This window comes from Glandiceps talaboti, chromosome 11 (genome assembly GCF_964340395.1).
Source record: "Glandiceps talaboti chromosome 11, keGlaTala1.1, whole genome shotgun sequence".
In the NCBI taxonomy this organism is placed as follows: Eukaryota; Metazoa; Hemichordata; class Enteropneusta; family Spengelidae; genus Glandiceps; species Glandiceps talaboti.
In genome coordinates, this window is record NC_135559.1 from 4,603,972 (window position 1) to 4,631,089 (window position 27,118).

The following is a 27,118-nucleotide window of genomic DNA, read 5'->3' on the forward strand; positions in this document are numbered from 1 at the left end:
CCAAAATTTTTCATTGAAGATTTCTTTTTTTAAGTATTAGTAATGTAGATGAATCGTTTAACCAGAAAATTCGCATCGCCGACACTAGTGCGAGTTAACAGTCAGATATCATAGATAAAAGTCAATCTGACCTGGATATAAATTCCCGTCAATCGTATCAATTACATGTACCGAATTAATTGTATAACGGGTTGTCTTTTTCAATGTGAAAGACTAAGCTGACCTCGATGACCCTACAGTTTTATTTACCTTGCTCTTTAAATGACCGTACGTACACATAAACCAAGTATGTGACTACTCGCTGCACAATAAACACAAATTGAGTACTGACAAAAGAACAATGGTAGCAGGGGTAACTCCGCCAGAGAGGAGAAAGTATGCGTTGTTGGCGTTGGTCAGTTGCCAAGACAACCAAACTTTGGGCAAAAACAACACGACCAGGTACTATTGTCATATAGACGATCACAGCATCAAACAAAAGAAACTGATAGCGTTACGGATCGCGGCCGGGACTACTTTCAATCTATGAGCAAAAATAACTTAATGAAATAGCGAATTTTGGAATGAAATTTGACTAATAAACTTACACGTACATTTAATCTAGTGAAGCTTACGAGTTTGAATAATATGTTTTATTAGAGTTACTCGTTATTAGTTTGATCACAATTGAAGTTAGAAATTGTTCCATGCGAATTTACTGATAACTGTGGTGAACCTCCCCGTATAATAATGGTCTATTCCTGAATCCAGCACACACCTTTGTGCATTTCATATTTAAATTACACCCGATCTAATGTTATCACACTTTACACTGCTCTATCGGATGTCGTACGTGAATCTATCGAACTTATCCGAGAATTGGTGGAAGAGTCTAACATCTGCCGTGTGGTAGAGACTTTAGAAGAGGCGGGAAAATGGTTGGTAAAAGTTGGACTTTCTCTCGATGTGAATAAGTCATGAAAACGACAAAAGGGAACATTAGCTATCTACCTGTACATGTGTATATGTAGTAGGGGTGTACCGTTCTTCACAACACACTGTGGGCTTAACGGAGAATCATAACTGACACATCCCCATTCTTTTTCTGTTATTTGTAGTATGGTTTCATCAATCTATGCGTTAAGGCGCTGGTGACTGAAAAATTTGGAGAAGCTGCATGGACAAAGATTTTGTGAGTACATCTCTTTTAAATTTAAATGTACTGTACTTGTATACAATCCGAGTGTGCCTTTTGGAACAAAAAACACCTGCGTGGGTTATTCTTCGTTGACTCTCTCAACCATTTTATATTGACATTTTTAATATCTTATTTCAAAATGAAACCAAGATCTCGTATCTGCACCTCACTAAAATACAACAATTTTGCCTAGTATGTGTGACCGAAAGTGGGTCACAAATTTAGAGTTCGAAAATGAAAAAAAATTGAGTGAAGTGACTTCAAGTAAAGCTTTCATAATTACGCAATTAACTTGCTTGAAGAGTTGTAATTTGTAATCAGTGAAACACTCACCTAATGAATTGGTTATAACACTTGCCTATAGACAATATCACGTCATTGACAACTTCATCTTTAACGAGTTAATGAGTGCTAATCACTGATTTGTGCGTTCAATCCAAAGTTCATTATTTATGGTAATGACATTTGAAAACATCATCGATGGTGCCATCGTGGGCTAATTTCAGATGTTTTGCAGTAACCCCCATTGTACAGTAACGATATTGTTGGTGACACTTTTTATAAGTCAACATCGAGTGTAACCAGTCTGAAAACGAACAAAGTTTTTGAAAACTCTTGTCGATCTTGGTTACAATTCACATACATACATACATACATACATACATACATACATACATACATACATACATACATACATACATACATACATACATACATACATACGCACACACACATACATGCTTTGCAAACATTTTACTTTTAAATTGGAAAATAGCCCATTTAAGGGGACGAGCTGACTGAACAATTCGTCCCTGACAATCGATATCTGTTTGAGGTGCGATTTACGACTTTACCGTACGTTTGACACACTATATATACGAGACCAATGTCCGAATAAACAGTAGGATTTAGATAAAGTATGTAAATCGTGCGGAATAAGGCAAAGCCTTGAACCACACAAAAAAGGTGAAAATAGGGACAGAGAGTAACAGTAAATCATCCTACAACTTACAAGCTTGATCAGTTTGAGATACTGTTATGTGAGACAATCTGGTATATGCAACTAGTGACGCATGTTATAACACCGTTCTCTTGTAAGTTCTGAATACGCGGGCAGTGATCTGTACAAAACCAGGGACACATTTTGTGTGTATGCGTCCCTGACAAAACCTACGAAAGGAATGTCGTAATCCTATTACTCGACTTGAAGAAGTTGACATAACGCCACTCAAATATCAAATATTCATATCTGTTTTTTTCAAATTACCTTTTTGGCGATGCTCCTAGCAACATCGCATATATCTCCCTGTATTTGCCCGTCATGACGCATTGTCTACAATTCAACCGATTCTTCAACCTTGTCGATTTTGCCTTAAACACGAGTACACAGTATGAAAAGAAAATGAACCCCTTCACTCGACGTAGATTTGTATTTCAATCAATTGAGAAAAAGGGTGTGACGGCTGCAATATTATACGTATCAATCAAACTCCACTTTGTGTACTAAGTAATTTTGCGGTCGGATTGTGATTGTTGAAGTCACACTGTGTTGTTGTATTTGTTAAGTAATACTGACATCTTCTCAATATATATACTACTATTGCGTGAACAAAACTAGACTGTTATATCTGATTTGAGTGGAAAGCACGTAGCTACCAGTCTACCCTCGAAACTGATTCTCCGTGTCTGTTTTAAGGCGACCATCTAAGTGTTATTGATCATTGGACCTTCAGCAAAAGATTGCAGCACGAGTTCACACCAAGTTCAAGGTTAATTACCAAGTTACTTATCACAATTCCCTCCTGACTATAGGTAGGAATTCAAATATGTCGGGTCATCAGACAGGTTAGGGTATTTACAAAACAAATGTTTCTCATCTTGGCCGCACGTCATCGGATTATGTGCTGATAAAATGACATTGCACATATCATATCAAAAAATGTTGTCAGACGTCATGATCTAGAGGAGCATGAAAATTAAAATCTGACCTCTTAGCTGGTGTGTCGTAGATTTCATGACACTCATAACCATACCTTTGTCTTAGAAAACCAATTTCGACAAAAGCAAATATATTTCTGCATCATATCCTATAATATCATATCATGTCATGTCATGTCATGTCATATCATATCATGTCATGTCATGTCATGTCATGCCATGCCATGTCATATCATATCATATATCATATCATATCATATCATATCATATCATACCATATCATATCATATCATATTGTATAACATATGTATCGTATCACGTCTTATAAGCTTATCACATCACATCGCATCGCATCGCATCACATCACACCACGTCACATCACATCACATCACATCACTGAAAAAAAAGTAGAATCACGAGAAAGTACGTTGGTATTGTCCAATCAACAAGTGTTTTATCTTGAAGTAGGTCGCCAAAATCTCGTCATGAAAATTTCTTAATTTTCAGTTTCAATTTCCAGAAACAAACCGCATATTAATATTCTCATCTTGTCTGCTGTTATTGTAAACAAGCCGAATACAAAGTAAACTTGATTTATACGACAAATAACGATGCCAGACCATATTTGGCGGAACTAATTGTACTGGTAGCGTGTTTGTATTGTATCTACTTGAAAAGTATTCATCTTGAGCGTGTATCTACCTTGTAACCATATGGTATTTCTAATTCATAAAATGTAATTACAGATTGTTAGATTTGTGTACGCCTAGGTGAACTATTGCTGTGAATAATAGGCCAGTGCTTACTTGTAACTGTAACGGATACCCAATATTTCACTCAATCTTACGTACAAATATATCATGTGTAGATTTATCTAGTCTAGTTTGAATAATCTATGAGAGAATGAACTTGGGTGATTTATGACGAATATAAACTAGAGCGAAGGACAAACTTGAAGTTGAGAGTTACTGACAGCGCTAGCTTTCATGATGATTACTGTCATTCTTGAGTACTAAAATATAAATGCTTGGCATGTAATCTCTCGTGATACTAGAAATGTTAACCTCGTTCATCAGAGTGTCTGTAGACTTAAATTTAATGATTCTTGTAATTTCACACACAAAGTCTACGGTGATCGAAAAACGGATTGTTGTGTAGAATCGTTATCATTTTCGAATTATCACCATATTTTGAAAACTAACGTTCGGAGTGACTTGAATGTCTGAAAAGGTAAACTGTATATGCCAACGTATCTGCCCGGTCGTATCTGTGCCACCGTGACATGGCGGCTTTTGCGAGCGTGACGGATTTTTTCCTTTCTGTAAAAAGTCAGTGTCTGGATATTTCAAACCTGTTGCTTGTTGTGAGATTCAACACTTCGTGTTTTACGTGGCCTAAATCCAAAATAAACTTATGCTGTCCAAACAGTAATTGTAAAGTGTCCTTGAAAAAATCCCCGCACTTTGTATTGAGAAAGGAAGCCTAAAATTCGACTCAGGTTGTTAGGGGGCTGGATAACATCACTTGAACAAGCATCAATTCTAATAAAAAAGTAGAGTTTTGTGTTTTTATTACCATCAAGTGATTTGTGTAAGATTTATACGTGCCGTGAGAAAGTCGTCAAAATCACAACACTCGCTCTTTGAAAGCACGTATGTCCATAACACATAGCCAAACTTAGGGTGAGTGGCAGCCAAACATACTATAGGCACTAATAAACCTTCAAGACCACCGCAGGTGTTTGCTTGTGCCCCGGAGATACGTAAATGAGACGTGTCTAGGAGAGGGAAATTTGCCGGTTGATATTTAGATAGAAATGTCATTCACTTCATACATCGTTACAACAGTAGAGAAACTGCCCAGACAGTACGCGTCTATAGTTAGTCTAGATTATGCCAGTGTGGAAATTGCTGTCAATTGTTGCCTGTACGCCGAGTGATTCCCTTGACACCAAATAAACATCATTGAACCGCAAGTAACAGCATGGTCTGAAGCATTTACCGTTATTGCTTGTCAAATACTATGGCAGAATTTTAGACTATCTCGACGCAAAACAACGTTCCTCATTACAACATTATTCTGTTTATTAATAACTGTCGGGTTTCCGATTTAATATAACTCTCTTCCGACTTGTTTGTTTTTAGAACATATATTTGTTATGATCACGTGACAGATTCACATATATCTGTCGTTGTCGTACTTATTAAGATGTGATACTTTATTGTGTTGAATATTATTATACAAATATACTTCACTTCTTTGTTTGGTTTGTTTGATATTACTATCCTGTAGTTTGCCAAGATTTGATAACTTTTTGAAGTTTTTTTTTTAAAGATTTGGGGAAATCTCCCTTTTATTCTGGATTGGGATCAATACAATGAAATTACTTGATAAATATTTATTTAAAAATACTTAAATTTGAAATAAATATATTTGACTACAAAAAACATATCAAATATTTTCCCAAATTTGTTTATGTGTGTGAGGTAGTAAAATCAATTCTCATCCTGGCCAGGAATGTTTCTGTAGTAGTACTAGCACAGGACAGCGTGCAATTCGGTAGTGAACGAGGTTCAGTAGATCATATATTTTGGTTTACAATGTTTGATTTGTTCTGGACACATCGTGTTTGTAGATTATTATGACAGATACGACCATAAGCCGTGCCACCTTTATGATTGATTTAGGTCTGGATAGTACAAATGAAAACTTTAAAAAGAAACGGAACATAGATCTAGAGGTGACCTGGTCATGTTTCTGGACCTTTGACAGAGGGTTGCATTAATCAGTTACCGCAAGACGATTCTAAACAAAGTGTTCCTTACAATTCTGTGGCCATAACCGAGAATGGATGTACATAGGGCTGTTCTATAGTACACCGTTGGAAATCCACTCAACCGATGAAATGAGAACAGCAACTCATGGCCAATCAGACAACTCTCAATGACTGGGAGAGGGTGTGGGTACAACGAATGCATTTTCGCCTGAACAGTACACCAAGAGCACTTATTCAGTCTTTGACTATAAATATGTCTTTTTTATTTCAACGTATAATTGTACAATAGGTGAAGTTCTCTTTGTCGAACCTTTAAATCAGCTTGATATGAATACTTGGATGAATCATGACATTTTTAGAACCATTATTCGATAATGGTCCACCGATGAAGACATTTGCTTCATTTGGTGTTCGAACTTGTTTGGAGAAGCATTCATGTATTCAAGTGTTTGTTAAAATGTATTCTCGCTACGGGGCAAAGGCTGATTGCTATCAATCATGTTAGGTTTGGGTATATTTAGTCTTTGTTCATTCATTCGTCCATATTTACACCCCAAATATTGACTGAAAAGTCATGATTGAAATTGTCTATACCAGTAGCGTTATTTCATCACTATCTGTTTATATGTACATATCTATTCCTACATTTAGTGAAGTGCTTGTGTAAATATAAGCTTTGTAATCGAAGGTAAACAGTAAAGATTGCAAACAGACCCTGCAGAATAATTAGCTGAAACACAGTCCATGTAGGAATGTGAGTAAAGGTGTTCCATTTTTTTTACTACTACCACTACTACTGCTGCTGCTGCTGCTGCTGCTGCTGCTACTACTACTGCTACTACTACTACTACTACTACTACTACTACTACTACTACTACTACTACTACTACTACTACTACTACTACTACTACTACATATGCGGTGCAACATGGCCGAATCGGCGTTTAAAGTTCGTACGGCCACCAATATTTTCTTGTCAATTCGTTATGTGTAAATTCTATGGACACACTGACACTCTGTTAGAGTGACGTCATGTGACCTACATTTAAAGGGACATTGCAATATTTGTTGACCATTAAAAGCAAATGGTGATACATATAATCAAATCAGAATAACGTAAATCAAATCAAATCATCTAAATTCGAAGAAAGGGGTGAACAGAAAATAGAGTGATGTCTAATGGGATTATAGTAAATGGAAGGAAAAATTCATGATTTAATGTTCCAGGAGTAGATAAAGCCGATTTATTTCTGAATGATTTAATGTAACATTTTAAGTATGTAATGTTAGTTGTGTTTTTCATTACGTTATCAACAAATAGAGAAGTAGGAATCTCGAACCCCAGAAATGGGTTAGCTTGTATGTGTGACGTATAATTAGGACAACTCGATTACTAGAAGTGTTAATTCCTCTCATCGTCCACGACTCATATTGCCACTGCCAGTGAATGTAACTGACCAGATTATCACTGGAATGGATGGTTTCACCACCTTCTTCAGTTGAAATAGTTAGGTATGAGATTTCATAAACGTTGAATGCCATTCATAGGAAAATCGGCGCGAAGTACAAAACATGAACAAACACACTCATACCAAGGGTAATATGATAGAGGCTGTCCTATTTTGAAACGTGATAAAAATCCATGGGAACTTTCATTGTTGTATTTACTCGCTGTCAGGAAAGTGCATGGAGAGAGGAGTAAGTTAATATACCATAGAATGTTCATTCCCACACCCTAGCCTCAGTACCTTGACATCACTGTTAATAGTATAGCACTGTCAGAATTTAGACAGTTTAGTTCATTATTTGAATTATTATTCAATGATTTCTAAAAAGCGTTTTCATGTACCTTTTGTTGTCTCATACATGTAACACGTACGATTGCCTTGTTCAGTTTCAGATAGCGAGGTCGTTTATTGCATAGTAGACAAAGATGTAATCGTGGTGGTGTTGGTTGTCTGAGGTTTAGTGACTATAGGGACATTTGCCATCGTCGTAAACGGTCCTCTTCCAGGCAACACTAACTCACGTTTCTGTCATCAATATTCAGTATTCATTATTATACTCATTTTTTGTTGATTTAACCTAAAAATGTCCACTGGCTTACGCGAACGATAACGTTATTTTCGTAAATCAGTAAATTTCGTTTACGGTCTCAGCCGTCAGCGCATATCGGAATTCATAAGGTTCACATTTGCAATATTATCATTTTCCGCGCCAATGTGAAAGAAATTCTTGTAACGTTTATGTCAATATTTTGCTACACTTAAAATTAATGTCAGACTAGGATTATAGCAATAGTTCTTGACTTTTACACAACAATATTTTCCCGCCAAAATAGTTCCCTTTGATTTTTTGTAGTTTTTTAATCCTGCATGGATTTGCGGCATCCGACTATTGTATATAAAATATGGGCCATTAAGCTAAGTTTATGCCAAATTTTATTCATAATTATGCAATATTTCATACGATATAACACGTATTGTTTGATTTAAAACAATGACGATTATCAAATCAGAATTCACATCCACACATTTGAACACGTGCTTGTCTACTGCAAAGTTTATCGACATCTGATAAAATTACGTAAAGTAGTGCTTTCTCAAATTTCATTTTTTTTTCGATTTTCTGACGTTATTTAATATCAGAGAAACTGTCAGATTGATTTCCTGACTTGAGTGCTACGTGACGTAAGATATTGATTTAACAATATCATGTCACTTAACACATAGCCTGGCTACAGATCAAATCAGACTGAAAAATTACAATCGATATTAAAATATTAAGTATATGGTGGAAAGTACACCATGAGTGAAAAAAAATTACTGTCAAAGTCTATAATCCATAGAAAAAGTGACGGACTACAAATATGAACAAATTAGCAGCACATCCAGATACAAGTGGTTTTTAAAGTTAATCTTACATATAAAATGAATACTTGTTATGTAACATTGATTTTTTATAAAAATGTCTACTCAAAGTGTTACTTAACGTAATCCGCTGTAACATCATGATGCTAAGTATAACGTCGATGTTAAATTGTTTTATTTCAATTATTTGCCAAAATTTTATTTAAAACCGGAGAAATATTACGTTAATTTATAAATGTTACCCAAGACGCTAAACAAACGTTGCCGCGTTAGATCACATTACAGTCAATTGATGTACATGTTTATATACAAACAACACATGTGCAACACTCATCTACAATAAAACACAACTCATCTACAATAAAACCCTGTTTACCAAATTAAAACAGCACATCGTCTGACGACAAACATCTTACTAACATTGCTACAATTTATCGTTTATGTCAACAAGGGTTTACTAAGACTGTTACTTTTCATTGACGACAAAAATATGTCCAATATTGTTACATTTTCTTTGCATGAACAAACTTTAGGTGATCCACACCCTTACAAGATTAAAATGTAACAATTGTACTTTAATTTTTGTCATAAATTGTAACAATGACAGTAAGATTTTTGTCGAACCAGACGATAACTTGAAATGTAGCAATGTTAGTGAGATATTTGTCGCGCCTGACGATAAAATGTAGAAGTTGTAAAAATGCGTTATCTAGGTATAGCGTTCTCAATTGAACTAAAAATATGGGCGGGATGACATTGTGTCATAAAAACGGGACACTAAAGTAGGTGAATTGGAATCAAGTAGACGCCCAGAAGGTAATAATTTGCTTTGTAGTCAAAACATAAAACGCGTGTTGTCAAAACATTGTCCAACATGCATAACACAATGGAACTTTAATTTGTGGTGCTGGAAGGGTCATTCACAGAGACTGTCGTCCGTCAAAAATACCAAGAGTTGAGTTTATAGGCTTCAGTTGTGTACACGGGTGAAGATACTTCTATGAAACCTGATTTAACCCGAACATTCTAAGTTTAATATCGAGGCTACCTCTGTTGGCATTAACAATCGCCCTGTCATTCTTAGCACGGTTGAATATCATTGACATTAATCTTAATAGTAGTATTAATACATAATATCAAATTACTAGTACCTTCTACCATCTTTATATCTGGTGTATTATACCGTGCTTAATACCTGGTTTGAGTTCTGCCAATAGCAAGTTTAATGTTGGTTAAGTATGCTTCTGTAAAAAGAACAATGATAATAATAATAATAATAATAATAATAATAATAATAATAATAATAATAATAATAATAATAATAATAATAATAATAATAATAATAATAATAATAATAATAATAGTAAAGCAAATTTATAATGCGCCAGACACAGAACTACTAACAAAATGAGAGGATACAGAGAAACAATGTGAAAACACGGAAGGATGTAGAGAGAAGTGTGTATAAAGTGAGTGGGAGTTAAGATTGAAATAGGTCAGTTTTAAGGGCAGAATACTAATAATAATTTGAAGCAAAATTTATTTCCTCCCAAAATACTCACACACACAAACAAACAAACAAACAAACAAACAAACAAACAAAGTCATATCATCTCCCTCTAATATCAAAGCACACAATAACAGTTCAAAGCGAAACCTTTTGGCGATTAAAGATGCATGTCGTCTTTACTCCACTTAAGGAGACTTGTTATAGTCACTACAAGCTAGTGTAACATTTCGTGTGAACGATCGACTGTGATAGTGACGATAAGCCTCGGGATACTTGTAGGGGGAATTCGTGATTGCATTGGCCAAAGAAGTAATAACGCATTTAAAGAAATGACAAAGAGGAACAAATACACTGTGTTAGAGTTTTGAATTGTAAAAAGCTTTTATTGTATGGAAAAAGTAAAGGCATTATCTTGGGGTGAAATTAAATGTCATATTAAGTTATTAGTACTATAAAGTCAGCAAAGGTTGTACAGTTAGATGATATATTAGATAGTCTGGGTCGATATACATTTCTGTTATGATGTTCAAGGAAATTAATTCATATTATCGACTTTAAAGAATTCATTTGATATATGATTGAAATTGTACTTTATTGGCGAACATAAAAGACATCAAAGTCAGTCAGGCTTATTTCTACCTTCAGTACACTTATATTGATTACTGCTACCAACTAAATGGGATTTTGGATAAAGTGTCTAGACAAAGAGATTAGGGTAATCATGACGTCATCGCCAAACGTTTTTCCTTTAACCCTAAGCCCCCGGCCCTAAAGGTAAAGTGGTATCAATTTACTTCTATTTCCGTGTACTACCTTCATGCCTTTGTCTCATCTGTGGTCACTTTTTAAGGACTTTTTAGACTAACAGTACAGTCTACATAACGTGTTCGTCTACTTAAGTTATAAATCATCTTCATTTACTTCTTTTAAACCTCATCAAACTCTCATGGAAGTATTGTGATCACCGAGTATTTTATCTTGGAGTCGAAGTAATTTTTAAAAAAAATAAAGTAAAATAAAATGAAATTCCGACCTACCTACCCTAGTTTCTGAGTCATGTTATCGGAAACAAACCTTTTTTTTATTTTGCCTGATCAATACAAGTGTACTTAAGGCAGAAATATGCCTGACTGGAATTTCCCTTTACACAACAAAGAACTACGTGCCAGTTTGTAAAAGTAGGTTTCTGTCGCCTGAAAATTTGAATATATATTCTAGCAAAAACGACCGGCGGAGGAAATGACTTGCATCAATTTTCTCCTCGTTCAATTGCAAAGTATAGGAAATCAACAGATGTACGGTATTATCGACAACTGCTGCTAGCTAAGAATTTCTTTCAGCGAAGAATCATGTGTACTTATGCATCCGGTTTAATTCTGACAAGATGTCCCTCGGCTACAATTTTGTTTGCTAGCTCTTTTGTACAGTTCAGTGAGATTATACTCTTACATGTAGAAACTGCGAAGTCTAAGAAGGTACTAACACCTAGAAAATAATTTAGCAGGAAGCAAATATATTCAATTGAGCGTTTTTAATTTCCAGGACATGGAAGTATTATTCAAATCTTGATATAGAGCTAATTTTCCATTCTTGATAGACCAATTAGAAATTATGTATTCATATAATTCTCTCCCACACTAATTGATTTCAGTATTATTTCATTAAGTCCCCGTGCACCGTGTCCTATATTGATTTACAGGCCTACAAGCTTTTCACTATGCTGTCATATTTCTATTACCACCAGTGAACTTCCGCTTTGGAAGTTTGTTTTGTGCAGCTTCCAAGGCGGAAGTTTAGAGATTGAACAAGTATTGCTATGAAATAAATATTGTGTGATGGCTTCACAGCTGGTGGTAATAGAAATGATAGAAATATGACTCTCTGAAATGAGCAAACCGGTAATACATATACCTAACAGTAGTGCTACTGAAAGTTTTGAAATACCCTTTTCCACATTTTTCATTTTGCAATTCGGAGTTATTATCACCGTTTTCTAAAGAGACTTATAGTATACATGACCGATATTAATCTAGATATTGCGCATTGTGCTACCAGAGTGCGGGAACGGTTGCTTTAAGACTTCAATTTCGTTGGGCAAATTCCTTTCAATATTTTGAATGACAGAAGTTTCGTTGATAAGAGCATTGCTATGAGAACTCGAGCTCCTAAAGTGCTATGTTTGTATTTTATTTGAACCACATCTATCGTACCTTTTCAATTATAATGCAACACTCAATAGATTCACACCCATCATTTAATTAGCTAATTAAGTCTCGGCCTCATTACCTTAATGATTCTCGTCAAATTTCTAGTCCCCGTTTGTCTTTTACTTCTGCAACGTTAATCCATTTGTATTTTTTATCAACAGAAAAAAAGCCAAAGTGGATGATTCCTTTCTGACGTATGAGGGCTATGATGATGACGTCACGATTAGACTCGTTAAAGCAGCATCAGAAGTTGCATGTAAGTTCTATAAGTAAGCAGTAAACTGGTATGAATATTGGATAGCAGGTGTCAAAGTGGGTGTATGTCATCATGATTTTATTCATAAACTAATGTCGTTTCCAACCCTTGCAAATCTATGCCAAAAATGTACCATTCATAAAATATCGCACTGTCAGACTATAGTAATGTGTACGAATTAATCCGGAACCTAGTATCATTTCAAATGTAAATGTATTCATGCCATTCGTCCAAGATGAAGTGCAGCATGGATTTCTGACTAGTTAACAGGACAGCATTTAATATGTCTAGATAGAAGTCTGATTGTCCTAAAGTACCGTCCTCTCTCGACGGCAACGTTCACTCAGTGTTGTATTTCGTTACATCAGAAGCCCAAACCTGAAAGTCTTGCCATCCAATCAGATACCACGAGAGCGAGAACACTGATAAATCTATTTTGAACCATAGGTACCTCTCACCATAGTCTGGATGCCAACGTGGTCTCTAAACCACACGAATGGAGGTGTAAATGGTAACGATACCGTATAGGGATTGGACTAACGTCACCCTATACCTCGCTCCATGTTTGAACCAAGTCTGTTTCAACACACTTCAGGTCATTGTTAACTTTAAAAAAAAACATAATACAAAACTATATTCGTGGCGCCATATACACAAAGTTATATCGAATTTCCAAAATTTATCAAAATATTAGGAACAAATCCAATCAGAAAGCAATACAACAAAAAAGTTTCTGTATGCTTACATTTTATATGATTAGCTAATCATGATCACTAGTGACGGTTCATTGACCTGTGGCTAAATGACGCCAAAACTTTACCGAACTACACACGGTTGTTTAAGTGAATGTTGAGTGGTTCTCCACACTGCACATTTGAGTGAACAACTGTAACCCTGTAAACATTCACACCGTAGCTCCAATTCATCGTATCTTTACAATTCTGAACTTAATTGCCAGAAATAAATCCTGGTTCTTTTGTCCACTATGTTGGTATGTTTGCAGTTGGTTTGGAGATACCCATGATGTGTAATAAGTATGCAAGAGAGTAAATATAACCCTGTCGACCCCTGTTGGATAACCCTTCACTCAAGAGACTCGCTATGTATTTAGCGTATCTTGTTTACTTTAACAGTCTCGAATCGTCGATCAGCAATAACATATTCAGCAAATAGTGACTCAATACCGTTTTCAATCATTAAGTTTGTCTATAAATGATAGAATGTTTACCTAGTATGCAAATGACAGGATTGTCAGGGCTAACGATAAATGAAATAAAATAAGAATAGAAATTGGTAAAGTGTAAGCTGGGGGTCAACATATTTCGACTACATGTCTGCCGTTCTGTCTGCCGCACTGTACATTGGTATTTTATCATCAGAATTTTAAGACAGACAATATTTTGTTAATGCTGAAATCTTTTTAAAGTAGTAATAAAACTATTACACTTTTGCTGCTACTTTGCTCAAGAAAATTCCTACCCATTCGCTCTGAAATTAAAGAAAAATAGTACGGGTGACCAAGAAAAAATTTGAGATACAAGGCAAAATGATACCAAAGTCGAGTAATTTAGAATCCAAAATGGCCGCCGCCGAATAACGCCTAAAATGATGCATGGCGAGCTCTTTTATTACTTCAAATGGGCCAGGAAAAACTTTTGTATGACAAAGTCTTCAGCGATTCAAACTAGTACTTTGAATTTGTAACAAAGTGGATCGAGAGGCACATTCTTCTGTAAGACATTTTGACACCTAATTTCTCAAGATCACAAGATAGTCTGTGTACAGAATGTTGATGATAATATCTTACTCAATTTTGCAGCCTTGGACGTCGACACCATATTGGAAACTTTTGGTGAATATTTCTTCACATTCTGTCAGCGTTCTGGATATGATGAGATGTTACGGACACTTGGTGGAAACTTGCGAAGTTTTCTTGAGAATTTGGATTCACTGCACAGCTACCTTAGTTTCTCCTATAAAAAAATGGATGCTCCATCTTTCCGCTGTGAGAAAGCAGAAGATGATAGTTTGATACTTCATTACTATTCAAGTAGGAAAGGCATGCACCCCATAGTGGTTGGTAAGTCGAGGAGCCCCGACATTCAGTTATCCCACAATGCATCATCACGGTTACGTTTCCGGTGTCATGACATTCTAGTCGGCCCATTATGACATACTTCTGCTTTGTTCTTGGCTTGCTGCTTTCATGATATATCTGCATATTTGACGTAAATTGCTCATTTGAATCTCTCATCATCGACTATGTTAAATCATTGGCCCCGACTGAAAGTCATGTTACAAGATGCATTGTGGGACAGCTGAAAACCACTATGGAATAGGGTACGACTGCTGTGCAACCTAGCACTCGGCATCGTTTTCATACTTTCAAACTTCTCGTTTCCTCGTTTCACAGCGTAATTTGAGCATAAAATTTTACAGTTGCATGTCTTGTGGTTGCTTTCATAGCATTATACATTCTGCCACAAATGTACCATTTTACAACAAATGGCTTAGCTAACACCAAGAAAACATGCAAACATTTTTAAAAAGTTGGGTTACATTTTCTAATAATACCAGCTATAGCTATTCACAATACAGGTTTCAGAGAAACCTATCAAATGAACACTGTGATATGACCTAACACATTAATACATGCAATACATCAAGCCTAAACACCAAACTAAATGTGCACTGCACTGATTCCAACGGCAAAATTTCAACAAGCAAAGCGTTTATTTAGCCAATCCAAGCTAACAGCTTTTAGTAGCTTCCTTAAAACATAACATTGTTCTATATTGTAACACACTGTGATTTCTCCCGTCATCCCTTGCGTTTCACCCTCTCTCTCTAACTTCCCACACTCCCCGGTGACTTACTTGACAATACCTATAGGACGGAAATGGTAAACTGTTGGACGCAATGAATGTGTCTGACTTAGTTTCTATCCCATAGGCATTATTAGGGCGGTTGGTAGGGAGTTCTTTGAAACTGATGTTAAGATGCATATTATTGACCAGTCTTATGAAAACGAAAGAAACGGAAAGAAAGAACACGTGGTGTTCTCTATACTTCAGAAGAAAATTGAAGTGAAACAGGTAGATGAAGGACCACCAAAGTTCGTTGCCCAGACCAGGAAACACAGTGAACCACTGCTGAATAAGGAGGTTAGTTCTAAACTTACATAATAAAATGATATTTTAATAGTTAACAAGAATATTCTGATAAATCTGATTTGTATATCATACTTTGATTTACACATGTTCCCTCTTCAGAATTTTTTTCCGTTACAAGCATGAAAATGAGACAGTGTTCTTTTAACAGCTCGAAAGGTCAAAATGCTGTATTGCATCGGTAAAATAGCTCTTATCTATCGGCCATTTTATATATTGACCAGAGTGTGTTTGCAGTATCATATCATTTCAGGAGAAATTTATCAAATTAGTCACATGGTACAAACACCCGCTGTTTAAACACTTTAAAGGTTACAGTTCTTGGCTTTTGAAATTTAGTGTGAAAGAATGAGCGTGTCACAGCGCGATGACACATTTGCCAAATGTTTGGAATATCTCGTTAATTGTATGAGTATGACGTCATGACTAGAGTTCATTGTTCATTTTCACTGCTTTACCAAGGAAGTGGAGGATGAGTTGATAGATTTAGACATGGAGGAGGTAGGCCAAGTTTACTATATGTGATATCTGCATGGCCGTAAAATTTGTCATGCTGAAGTCTGACCGATTGCATGGATGTTTAATAATGCATGATGACAAATCACACGATCGTGTACTTCGTTGTTGTACTTGTTTTGCAGCATATCCATTCTCTCACTGGTTTACCTCATTTATACCCCTCACTGTTTTACGTTATTTTTCAACCAATAGCTTTCAGCCGTGTGACACATATCCTCGTTCAAGACATTTAAAGTTTGAGAGACACGGTCGTAGACTGCAGTTTCATATGTAGTCCACTGACATTGGTAAAAAAAAACCTTTGGAATGTACTGTATTTTATAAATCAAAACTATGTTAGATGTAGACTGTGATAGAAATATTTACGTTAGCCAACGAGAATTTTGCAGAGGTTATGTTTTACTTCTGTTTGTTTGTTTGTTTGTTTGTTTGTTTGTTTGTCTGTTTATTTGCGTGTTTGTTTGTTTGTTTGTGTGCTTTATTATTAGCAAGGTATGGGTGGATATAAATGAAACTTGGAATATATTTGCCAATGAGACATTGGGCTGTTTGTCGTAAGCTGTGACATGTGCTAATGCACATGGCAGAATTACGCTCGCTGATTGGTCAATGGGGATCTGTCAATCAATCTCGGCGATCGGTCAATTGTTTAGAATTTGGTGGAGATCCGATCTCGACGAAAGTAAGATAAAAGATAAGATAAAATAAGAATTTGTTTAGCGTAAAGCAAAATATTGATATGTCCTTCAATACCTCCATTGTCCAATGGATGTCCCTAATACATCCATGGTTGTCCAGACCTCCACCATTACCACATTTTACCACCGTTCATCCAAAACGACCTTTATGCAACACTCTTTTTTAATATTCACAGGATGTTGAACAGGTGATGAAGAACTTAGAAAATATGAAAGAGCAAGGCAAACCGCTTGGCAAACGACGAAGTATTGCTCAGCTCAAATCATTAGCCGTCATGTCGAGTCTGTATGGCGGGTTTACTCCTGCCTACCCAAATAAATTCTGGTTGAATCAAAAGATTTTTTGTGACAATTTTCCGTTCCATATCGTGTTTGACAAGGACTTGAGGGTTAAGCAGTCGGGCATACATATTCAAAGAGTTGTGCCAAGGTTAAGGAACTTTGATGCCAAATTAAATGTGTTTTTCAATCTGATTCATCCACAAATTGACTGGAACTTGGAAAGTATGTCAAAGTTCATAAACCAGTTATTTGTTTTGGAGACGAAGAAATCTATGGTGGCGTCAGAATGGGAAGGACGACCGATGCTACAACTGAGAGGTAAGTTCAAGGTTAAAGATCATTGTTCGACAAGTTTGTACCGAGATCCGGGGTCCAGTGATTCCCTCTCAGAACGAGGGTAGAGGTACTACTATTACGTAAACTATTTCACTAATATAACATAGCATCCTAGTACACGCAGAAACTATTCACTCTAAAAACAAATATATTCACATTGCACCCTCAGTGTAGTACATAACATCATATTAAACACTAGTCTCGTTTACCCAGACTCTCACCACCGGGGCTCTACTACAGACTATAGTCTGGGGAACCATAATCCAAATTCGCCCTCACCGGAAGTCATACTGTCATTTCTTCCAAGTTTTCAAAGGCTTACTAGGCTTGTTCATTGTAATTAAGATGTATCAGTCACTTGAGACATGATAACTGTCTGAATCATTAAGTGTGCAATGTTGGACGAGAATTATTCCGCAGCATGCACTGCTCTAGGAAAGAGGTCCGTTCCGGGCAACTTTGGACAATGTTTCCCCAGAGTCTCGCCTGGGTGCACGCGGTCTCGTAGTAGAGCCCCCAGCGACGAGAGTCTGGGTAACCAAGACTCATTTAACCCAAAGGTTTATTGCAAATTACAGACTGTCAATATTTTCCCCGCAGGTCAAATGGTATGGATGGAAGAATTTGAATGCATGATTTACCTTTGTTCACCAAGACTTGCCAGTTTGAAAGAAATGGAAGACAGAGGTCTTCATCTCGCAGACATCCCGCTTCATGATGTCACGCGAGATTTGATCCTCTTCAACCAACAGAGATTGGCTGAAATGGAACTTGGCAAACAACTGGAAATAAAGAAAGAAGAACTGCGCAAGACCATGGGACAATTAGAGGCTGAAAAGCAGAAAACAGATATGTTACTTCATTCAATGTTACCAAGACAAGTTGCAGACCAACTCAGGAATGGTAAGAAGGTAGAAGCAGGTATGTCAAGAGAATTATTGTCTGTCTAGATATGTCTGTCTATCTGTCTATCTATCTATCTGTCTGTCTGTCTGTCTGTCTGTCTGTCTGTCTGTCTGTCTGTCTGTCTGTCTGTCTGTCTGCCTGTCTGTCTGTCTGTATATATGTATGTATGTGTGTATGTATGTATGTATGTATGTATGTATGTATGTATGTATGTATGTATGTATGTATGTATGTATGTATGTACGTACGTATGCTATCATGCATTTATGTATGTATGATAGTGTCTGTGCATGCGTGCATTTATGTATGTATGTATGTATGTATACTATGTATGTATGTATGTATGTATGTATGTATGTATGTATGTGTGTGTGTGTGTGTGTGTGTGTGTGTGTATTTGTTATCATCTTGTTAATAATCAAGTGTTCATATCTTAAAGCTGTATATGTTGGTGTGTTAAACGGTCAACACGATTGACTGCCACCTATAACTCAATACTCAATAAGTCAATACCCAATAAGTCAATCAATACCCAACATATTCAATAGTTACTGTTAATACCTACTTGGATTTCCAAGTTCTAAAGACGACACCATACATTGACATGAGAGGTCGAGGATGACATAAAAGGAAAGCTATTATTATGCTATGTTACTGGATAATGACAGTTTATAACCGTTTGGGACGTGCTAGCATATACAGCTTTTAAATCCTCGACTAAAATAGGAGAGATGCACGCTAGTGAAATCGAAATTTCGTGAATTTGTAACAGAAGAATTTTATATGAATTGTACATTGATTCCTCTACAGGTGAATATGCTCAAGTAACTATCTTGTTTAGTGATATCGTATCATTTACAACCATCTGTTCCCAATCAAAGCCAATTGATATCGTCAATATGTTGAATAGTTTGTATGTCAAGTTTGATAAACTGACCAGTGTCCATGACGTGTACAAGGTAAGAAATGGATAGATATATACTACTCTGGATTCTCATTCTGTACGATACACAGTGTTCCCTGGAAGGCATTCTATAATACTACTACAGAGCTAGCGTGTGATTTATCAAGTAGATTCTGATATACCACCAGTTGAATATTGGAGTGTTTTGATACTTGTATGCTGTCTATCTTGTTTTGAAATTCATTTTTGGCAGTGCAACCTGTCACCAGTGTTATCAGTAGGTTTTAACGCACACATTAGAATAATCGGCTAGAATTTGTTTTATTATTTACTTGAGGAAGAGTCGCTAATGAAGTAAAATCTTTTATTTTTAAGACTTGCAAGTTTCATTTGTTAGTTAGTTAGTTAGTTAGTTAGTTAGTTAGTTAGTTAGTTAGTTTACAAGCGAGGATGCCTCTAAGTCGGTACCCTTGGTCTTCAACCCCATTTTGTGTAATCACTGAGTTAATTATGTCTACGATCCCTCCTTCCTCCTTCCCCTCCCCTCTCTCTCCGCATTCGTTCGTTTATCTCCTTATCCAATTTCCAATTCCAGTCACCTTGGTGAATTGCACTCATGTATTGAATATCCATCAAGTTCAATGTCTTGCTTATATAGTCAGAATTGAACCTATAGACTGAATTTTCTCACAACAACCCTTCCTTCATTGACTGTTCCAAGGTTGAGACGATAGGCGATGCATACATGGTTGTTGGAGGCCTACCTGTACCAGTTAAAACTCACACACAGAGAATAGCTAACATGGCGCTTGGGATGATCATAACGTCAGTTGAAGTCAGTTCACCTGTAACTGGCGAACCAATAGGGGTAAGAAATTTGTTTCATCTACACCTGTTAGTGAGATTTACTTAGCATTTCATGTGTGGGTTGCATTTACATTATATATGTTGCTGTGTAACGTTCCAGTCACAACAGACCACCTATAACATTAATTCAAATATTATGTATTACAAGCGTCAGGTTTAATACCACCTTCAAAAGTATTGCCCTCACATGGCAAAATATATTATCACATACAGGCAATAAACATGAATAATGTGTAATAATAACATATATTTTACCTTTATGGTAAGAAAGCGTCATAACAATACTGAAAATAGTATAGTATACAAAGGTAAAGGGATCAAGAAATAGCATAGCTAGTCTGGCTGTCATCCCTAGTAACACAAAAACAGTCGGACACACATATAAGTATACACACGTAGAATTCGATACAAATTGCTATGGAAACTACATATACATAACATCAGTTGCATCATATTAAACTTGTATTTGATGTGTGTGTATGATGCATCTCTGTACAGATCCGTGTAGGTATCCACTCTGGTCCGGCTTTAGCTGGTGTTGTAGGGGAGAAGATGCCCAGATATTGTTTATTTGGAGATTCTGTAAATACAGCATCAAGGATGGAAAGCCATGGAATGCCAGGGAAGATTCATCTCAGTTCAGATGCTTATAGGTAAGTAAACACAGCTTGATGCTAATGTATGTGTATGAAGACATCATGTTGTAGAAGTGAATACTTATTATCTGATGAGAGGAAACCAATAACACAGAGACCACATGGAAAACAACGGAAAACATAACTACCTGAACTAGACACTCTCATATGAAAAAGATTATAAGAAAATAAATTAAGTAAAAAATCTACCTACACCACCTATTTTAAAATTGAGCGTAATCGGAACCACACTGTGACAATTTTTCTGTTAGGCCTTATTTACAATATTTCATGTTTAATTAATCTGTGACGTTTGAATTGTTACAGACATTTGGAAGGCAAAGGATTTCACATCATTGAACGAGGAGAGATCATCGTCAAAGGGAAGGGCTCCATGACAACGTACTTTCTCGAAGGAAACGAGAATGCAACAGAGGACGAGATTTTGGGACGAGGAATTCAGAGGACGTCACGTGATTCAGGTATTACTGATAGCGACGACTCAAGACGGTCGACACCAGAAAAGGCAGACAAAATGAAGTACTCTCCCACGAGATCAGTGAACGGTACACAATATCACTTATTCTGTCTGAAAAGCTATCACAGATAAACACAATATTTCTTTGTTTTCATCATATATAGCTGTTTACTTTACAAGAGTGAATATCAAACACAATGAAGGGAAATTAAATTTTAGCCTAAAAATGAACTAAAATTAAGGAAAAAATATACTTCTATATCTTTGTCTTTCCTAAAAAGCGACAATTGCGTATTTAGTGATCGACATATCTCCTGCGGCTCTACAATTGGCCCTTTAATTGAACACTGGGGAATGGGCACCTGGTGCCTTATTTACATAGTTCTTGTCATAACTTGGGATTTGTGTTCAAAAAATGATGACTCAAAAGCTGATAAGCATATTGGTGCAATATATGCACGGAAACAATCCATATCATGAACATTATAGGTTATTTGTATAGTCCCTTATATCAGCAACAAATTGTAGTATCAACTTATATAATAATAATTGTATGAAGTGATTAATCCACAAAAGGTCAAATCAGTTGTACTACAATACCATTGGCACATTATTGGACTGGGGAGACTTAAAGCTTTGTACAAGATCCCGATTTCCATTAATGTACTTGGCGTAGAAAATAAGGACCAACTACATCAGATCTAGTTATCACACACGGTACACTATAGTGGTTGAGTTCGATGTACAGTAATCGGGATAAGGTTGACTATCTTTCAATAAAAATAAAGTGAACAGAAAGACTTGTAATTGGATGTAAAATAAACGAACCATTGTAAACAAAATTTAATAAATACAAAAAGAGCATTGATATTAGCATGTACAAACTTTTTGATCTTTCGTTGTACAGCCGGTGGTGATAACTACACACACGATAGAGAAGACGTCATTCCGATGTATTATCCAGACAATGAAAACCGAAGACAGGGAGAGGGCGACAGAGTTAAACCTGTATTCACCAGATCAAGTACACCGGACAGTAGACCCGACACGTCTGCCTCATCAGGTATAAAATGACGTCACCATGATAAAAATATAGTGGTGTATTATCATAACTGGGACACTATGATTATGTGAGGGGGGTGACGTTTGGGGAGGATGCTTTCACCAATCATCATGCTATACATATACCCTATCATTGCTTACCGGCTGCATATACTCGCTTGTATAGCTGTATGACCCCAATATAGTCATATGAACCTGGCACGTGACCGTTTGACTATATCTTGCATCCTGACGAACTATAGAAAGATATGACGAATTCGAATCTATCATCCCTGTTTAAGAACGTCTTACTTTACGCTGTAGCATAAACATACATAAAGTGATTTGTTGTCAAATTGCATTGACAATACTACATTTCTAGCCCTGATACACATGCATGAGGCAAAGTTTGTTCGTATGACTTTCTCCGAAAACGCTACGAGTACGTTATTATGTACATTATGGAGGTTATAACGCACAGACTATTCAACTGACGAACATTGAGATTTAGATCTGTCATATCGTCGTCAGAATGACAAATGCCATTATCATATCGGTAGTTACACTGCAACTGACTTCTAGATGGCGGTATGATCAATCAGTTGATAGATTTTGGTAGTTCGGGTGCACGTCTGTGATGAAGTTGGGATCCAGGATTACAGGCACAGGGTCTGATAATATTACTACGGAATTTGTCAATCTAATTAAGATGAAGATTGTCGACGTCGACGACGACAGATCGAAAGCCCAATGTTATTTTAAAGTTGAACAACTTTTGCGGTATAGCTCTTGCGAACCATTGTTAAGACTGAGGTGAAAGTAACGAATAAGAAAATAGTAAATGGCCAGTGTGACATGTCTGCCAAGTTTTGCATGTTGTGGTGTTTTTTTGGCGTTTCGTATTTTCATGGCGGTTAGACAATTTTCCGGAGGAGGGACGTTACCATGGTAACTGTCCAACTGAAAATATACCAAGCTGACAACTTGAAGACAATAGTTCAGCGTTTCCAAACGTTATGAAAACACCCACAACGAACCGCCATAAAAAGACCAATACCTAAACATCCCATGTTATATGTACCATTTGTTAGTGCATGATATTCGCTTAATTTGCATGCATGCATGTACGCCACCAACGTTGTGTATTTGTGCTCGCTTTCCTTCCCCCAGTTGCATCGGGTAGCGGCGGTGGAATCATCATTGGCAATGTTAAGGCCAAGAAAAGAACAGGCAGAAAGTAGTAACACACTTAAAGCTTAGATTGAGGATAATCAATAATAAGGTAAATTCACACAGTCATGTTCATTATCATTTTACTTCACCTGCATGCCGTAAAGAAGTATGATTGTTTTTTCCCTATCATCAACACGCCTTTTCTCTGCCGTAAAGAAGTACATTTTACCCTCGTCTTTCCAATATAATTAGATACTTCACATTTTTATGATACAAATCACACCTTCCATTCTCATGCTAATCTTTGGTCCGTTTTAATTTGCCAATATCAAAGCGTAACTTGATATACAATGTCACTACATCGCCTGCTGCTATAGTAACAAATTCCCCAATATAACTCCGTCAACACCATACAACTGTAAAAGTGAAGTAGTCGGTATTGATTAAGGGAACTTTTCTAAAGCCAAAAAAGGAATTGTTTCTGGTCAGCGCGCATCACTTATATACCCTCGCTTTGGTATCTGTGTGTGTGTTTATCCAGCCTATGCAGTCTGTAGATCCGGGGGGAGGGGGACGACGACACGAAAATACCCCCCCCCCCCTACTTCAATGAAGACAACTGCAGAGCCAATCATGAACAAGCAAATGACATCTGCCCTATATACACACTTGCTTAAAGTACTAAATAAAAAGAACAGTAACTGCCAGAATGAGTAGAATGCGTGACAGGTTTGAGAATTTAAAAAAAAATCGCGTCGTCGCATCACGTCAGACAAAATGTCCTGACCAGAATCAATTCTTTCTTTTTGGCCTGAGGTACAATGATCACGCGTCATAGTAAAATCGGTTTTGGTGCCGAGTAACATTGGCACGTCTTTTAGACCTCAATAAACTTTAATTGCTGCAAAGGACTTGGTGCAGGTGGCCTATCTTAAAACACAATTGAAATGAGTGCTACCTTCATCAAAGTATACACCGAATGTATGAATTATACGACGACAGACAACTTTACCAAACTGGGGAATCCTGTCAGTTAAACCAGCAGCTGGCCATATGAAAAGGATAAATTATAATCAAAATAATAGTTTAATTTCTGAAGTGCTGCGTGTATTTCAACAAAAATGTCCCAAGTGTAAAAATACTAAACTTGGGAGTTTGGTGTTAGGCTGTAACGTAGAACATACCAGCTCGTATACTAATAATCCCGAGGTACCAACTATTTCCGGCAAACAAATGAAGTAATATTGATTTGAGCGAAGGACGCCCCCATACGATACAAATTTGCAAAACCTCGCAACGAGATTTTATGTTCGCACCACCATCCCTTTGACGTTTAAAGTGAATTAATACTTAAGACTCTTTCCTTTTTATTTCAGGAATGCAAGCAAGTGGAAAGAGTAATGGAAACAGCAATAATTCCAAAGCCTGTAGTATTGTATAGTATAATCATATAGATATCAAATCTTTTATCATTATATTTATGTTTTACTACAAATATAACTTATATTTAGATCAATATTTTCAAATATTTACATAAACTACAACTTCCATATATTTCAGGAAGAGTTGTTACCACTTGCATCAATATTTTAGTTATAAATTTGTTTTTGAAAACTTCATTGTTTAGTTCTAAATTTTGTTAAAACTTGCATCAATATTTCAGGTCGAATTTTAGGTTCATCATTTACGTTACTTCTTCTAGACTTGTAGCTGTCATCATGACAATGGAGTTTGTTTTCATTTATCGTGAGTTCTGTCTTAGGCATTCAAGATAAATTTTGAGATTGTGGTTTTGTTACTCTTTGTGTAAACTTTATTCTATGAATGGAAATATAATCCAAATAAAAACACAAGCCCTACCCGTCCAAACCTTAAACTATTTATCAACTGAACTAACTGATAAATGCAAAGTGTTTTAAGTGGCACACGTTGATGTTATATACTATTTTACTCAAGTAAAAATACTTACATAAAATTTCGATTAAACTATTCTAGTGTAATGTTAAAGTCAATGCACGCCTTCTATGACATCACAATGTATCGGATCATTTATAAGTTATATCTTAATACCAGGTTTGAGTTCAGTCAATTACAGGTTATGTGGTTACGTGTATGCTTCAGTACAGTAAGCGAGTGCCTTTTCAATATGCATTAAAAAATTACTTTAAACCTATAAACAACTTGTTCCACTTCAATTAACCATTTATCCAATTCTTAAATCAAAATTAACTAGCACGCCCCCACAGGTGAAACAATTTTAAACGGAATGAGAACTATTTGTAGACTAAGAACTTCGATAAGGCATTTACTCCACTGAAAGACTCGTCGTTGCGGGCGCCCCACTCATTGCTGAGAACCCGGACAACGACAACTAAATCTTTCAATCCAGGCATGTACGCAAACGGTTTATCCCCTGAAGACTTAGTGTTTTGGATTTAAAACAATGAAGAACTTCTGTAGCATTCGTTTCTTCTATATCTATATCTAGACAATAGTGTCCCAGTGTAGAGGCGTTCATAACTATTTATTTTGATGCTGCCGACAAGGCAACGATCTTTTCCTCATCAGTGTAAACAAATACGTTATAATAATAATTAGCAGTAGTGTTGTGGTAAATAATTACAAAAACGGTTTGAATCGTCGACTAGTTTCGCATTTCACTAGGCCTTTTTATATGTCAAGAAGTTGGAATAAGAATTATGACACGCCATAATTTAGAAATAAACTTTATTTTGACGTACAAAAATCTTAAGAACATTTTTCGCATATTGGTTCCATTTTATTTGGCGGATTTACAATTATTGACGACAGTGTACCTACATTAGAGCCACGTCACTTTTGTAAGTTAATGTACTATTAATCCTTGTTTACATAAATCTCACATTATTACCTGTAGTTACACAAATTCTTGCAGGAAAATTGATTCCAGGTTCACACAGATGAGATGGAGAGAGAGAGAGAGAGAGAGAGAGAGAGAGAGAGAGAGAGAGAGAGAGAGAGAGAGAGAGAGAGAGAGAGAGAGAGAGAGACAGAGACAGAGACAGAGACAGAGAGACAGAGACAGAGACAGACAGACAGAGAGACAGAGAGATAGAGAGATAGAGGGGGAGGGGAGGGAGGGAGGGAGAGAGAGATGAAATGATAAATAATGTATTTGTGAAATAAAATTGATTTTCAAAGATATTCCGTTTTCAGCAAAATAGGCTTCAACTAGTCTACTAGAAACCCTGTGAGATTCTACATCGTTCCATTTGATTTGGATCGATGGAATATTATTGCAACATAGTCATGGGACGATTTTTTTGGCGCCAAACAGTCGGAACTGTAGGGATTATCGTGATCCCTCTATGCAAATATTATCCCAATATCATATAT

The 27,118-nt window shown here is 36.3% G+C and overlaps 1 protein-coding gene across 1 annotated transcript; it reads left to right on the forward strand.

The window, feature by feature from the left end:
- The first annotated feature begins 794 nt into the window (after nucleotides 1-794).
- On the forward strand, nucleotides 795-25,357 carry LOC144442229 (guanylate cyclase soluble subunit beta-2-like). The gene is made up of 14 exons (XM_078131509.1): nucleotides 795-917; nucleotides 1,098-1,171; nucleotides 12,640-12,734; nucleotides 14,554-14,814; nucleotides 15,687-15,898; nucleotides 16,367-16,414; nucleotides 17,298-17,721; nucleotides 18,340-18,660; nucleotides 19,456-19,604; nucleotides 20,271-20,417; nucleotides 20,915-21,069; nucleotides 21,379-21,617; nucleotides 22,437-22,592; nucleotides 25,120-25,357. Exons 1-14 carry the CDS (start codon nucleotides 915-917, stop codon nucleotides 25,182-25,184), a joined length of 2,349 nt encoding a protein of 782 aa, XP_077987635.1. The 5' UTR covers nucleotides 795-914; the 3' UTR covers nucleotides 25,185-25,357.
- Nucleotides 25,358-27,118: the final 1,761 nt, after the last annotated feature.

Coding starts and splice junctions, on each gene's coding strand:
- LOC144442229 (XM_078131509.1), top strand. Junction 20,418..20,914: donor TAACTGGCGAACCAATAGGG/GTAAGAAATTTG, acceptor ATCTCTGTACAG/ATCCGTGTAGGTATCCACTC. Junction 21,070..21,378: donor CTCAGTTCAGATGCTTATAG/GTAAGTAAACAC, acceptor GAATTGTTACAG/ACATTTGGAAGGCAAAGGAT.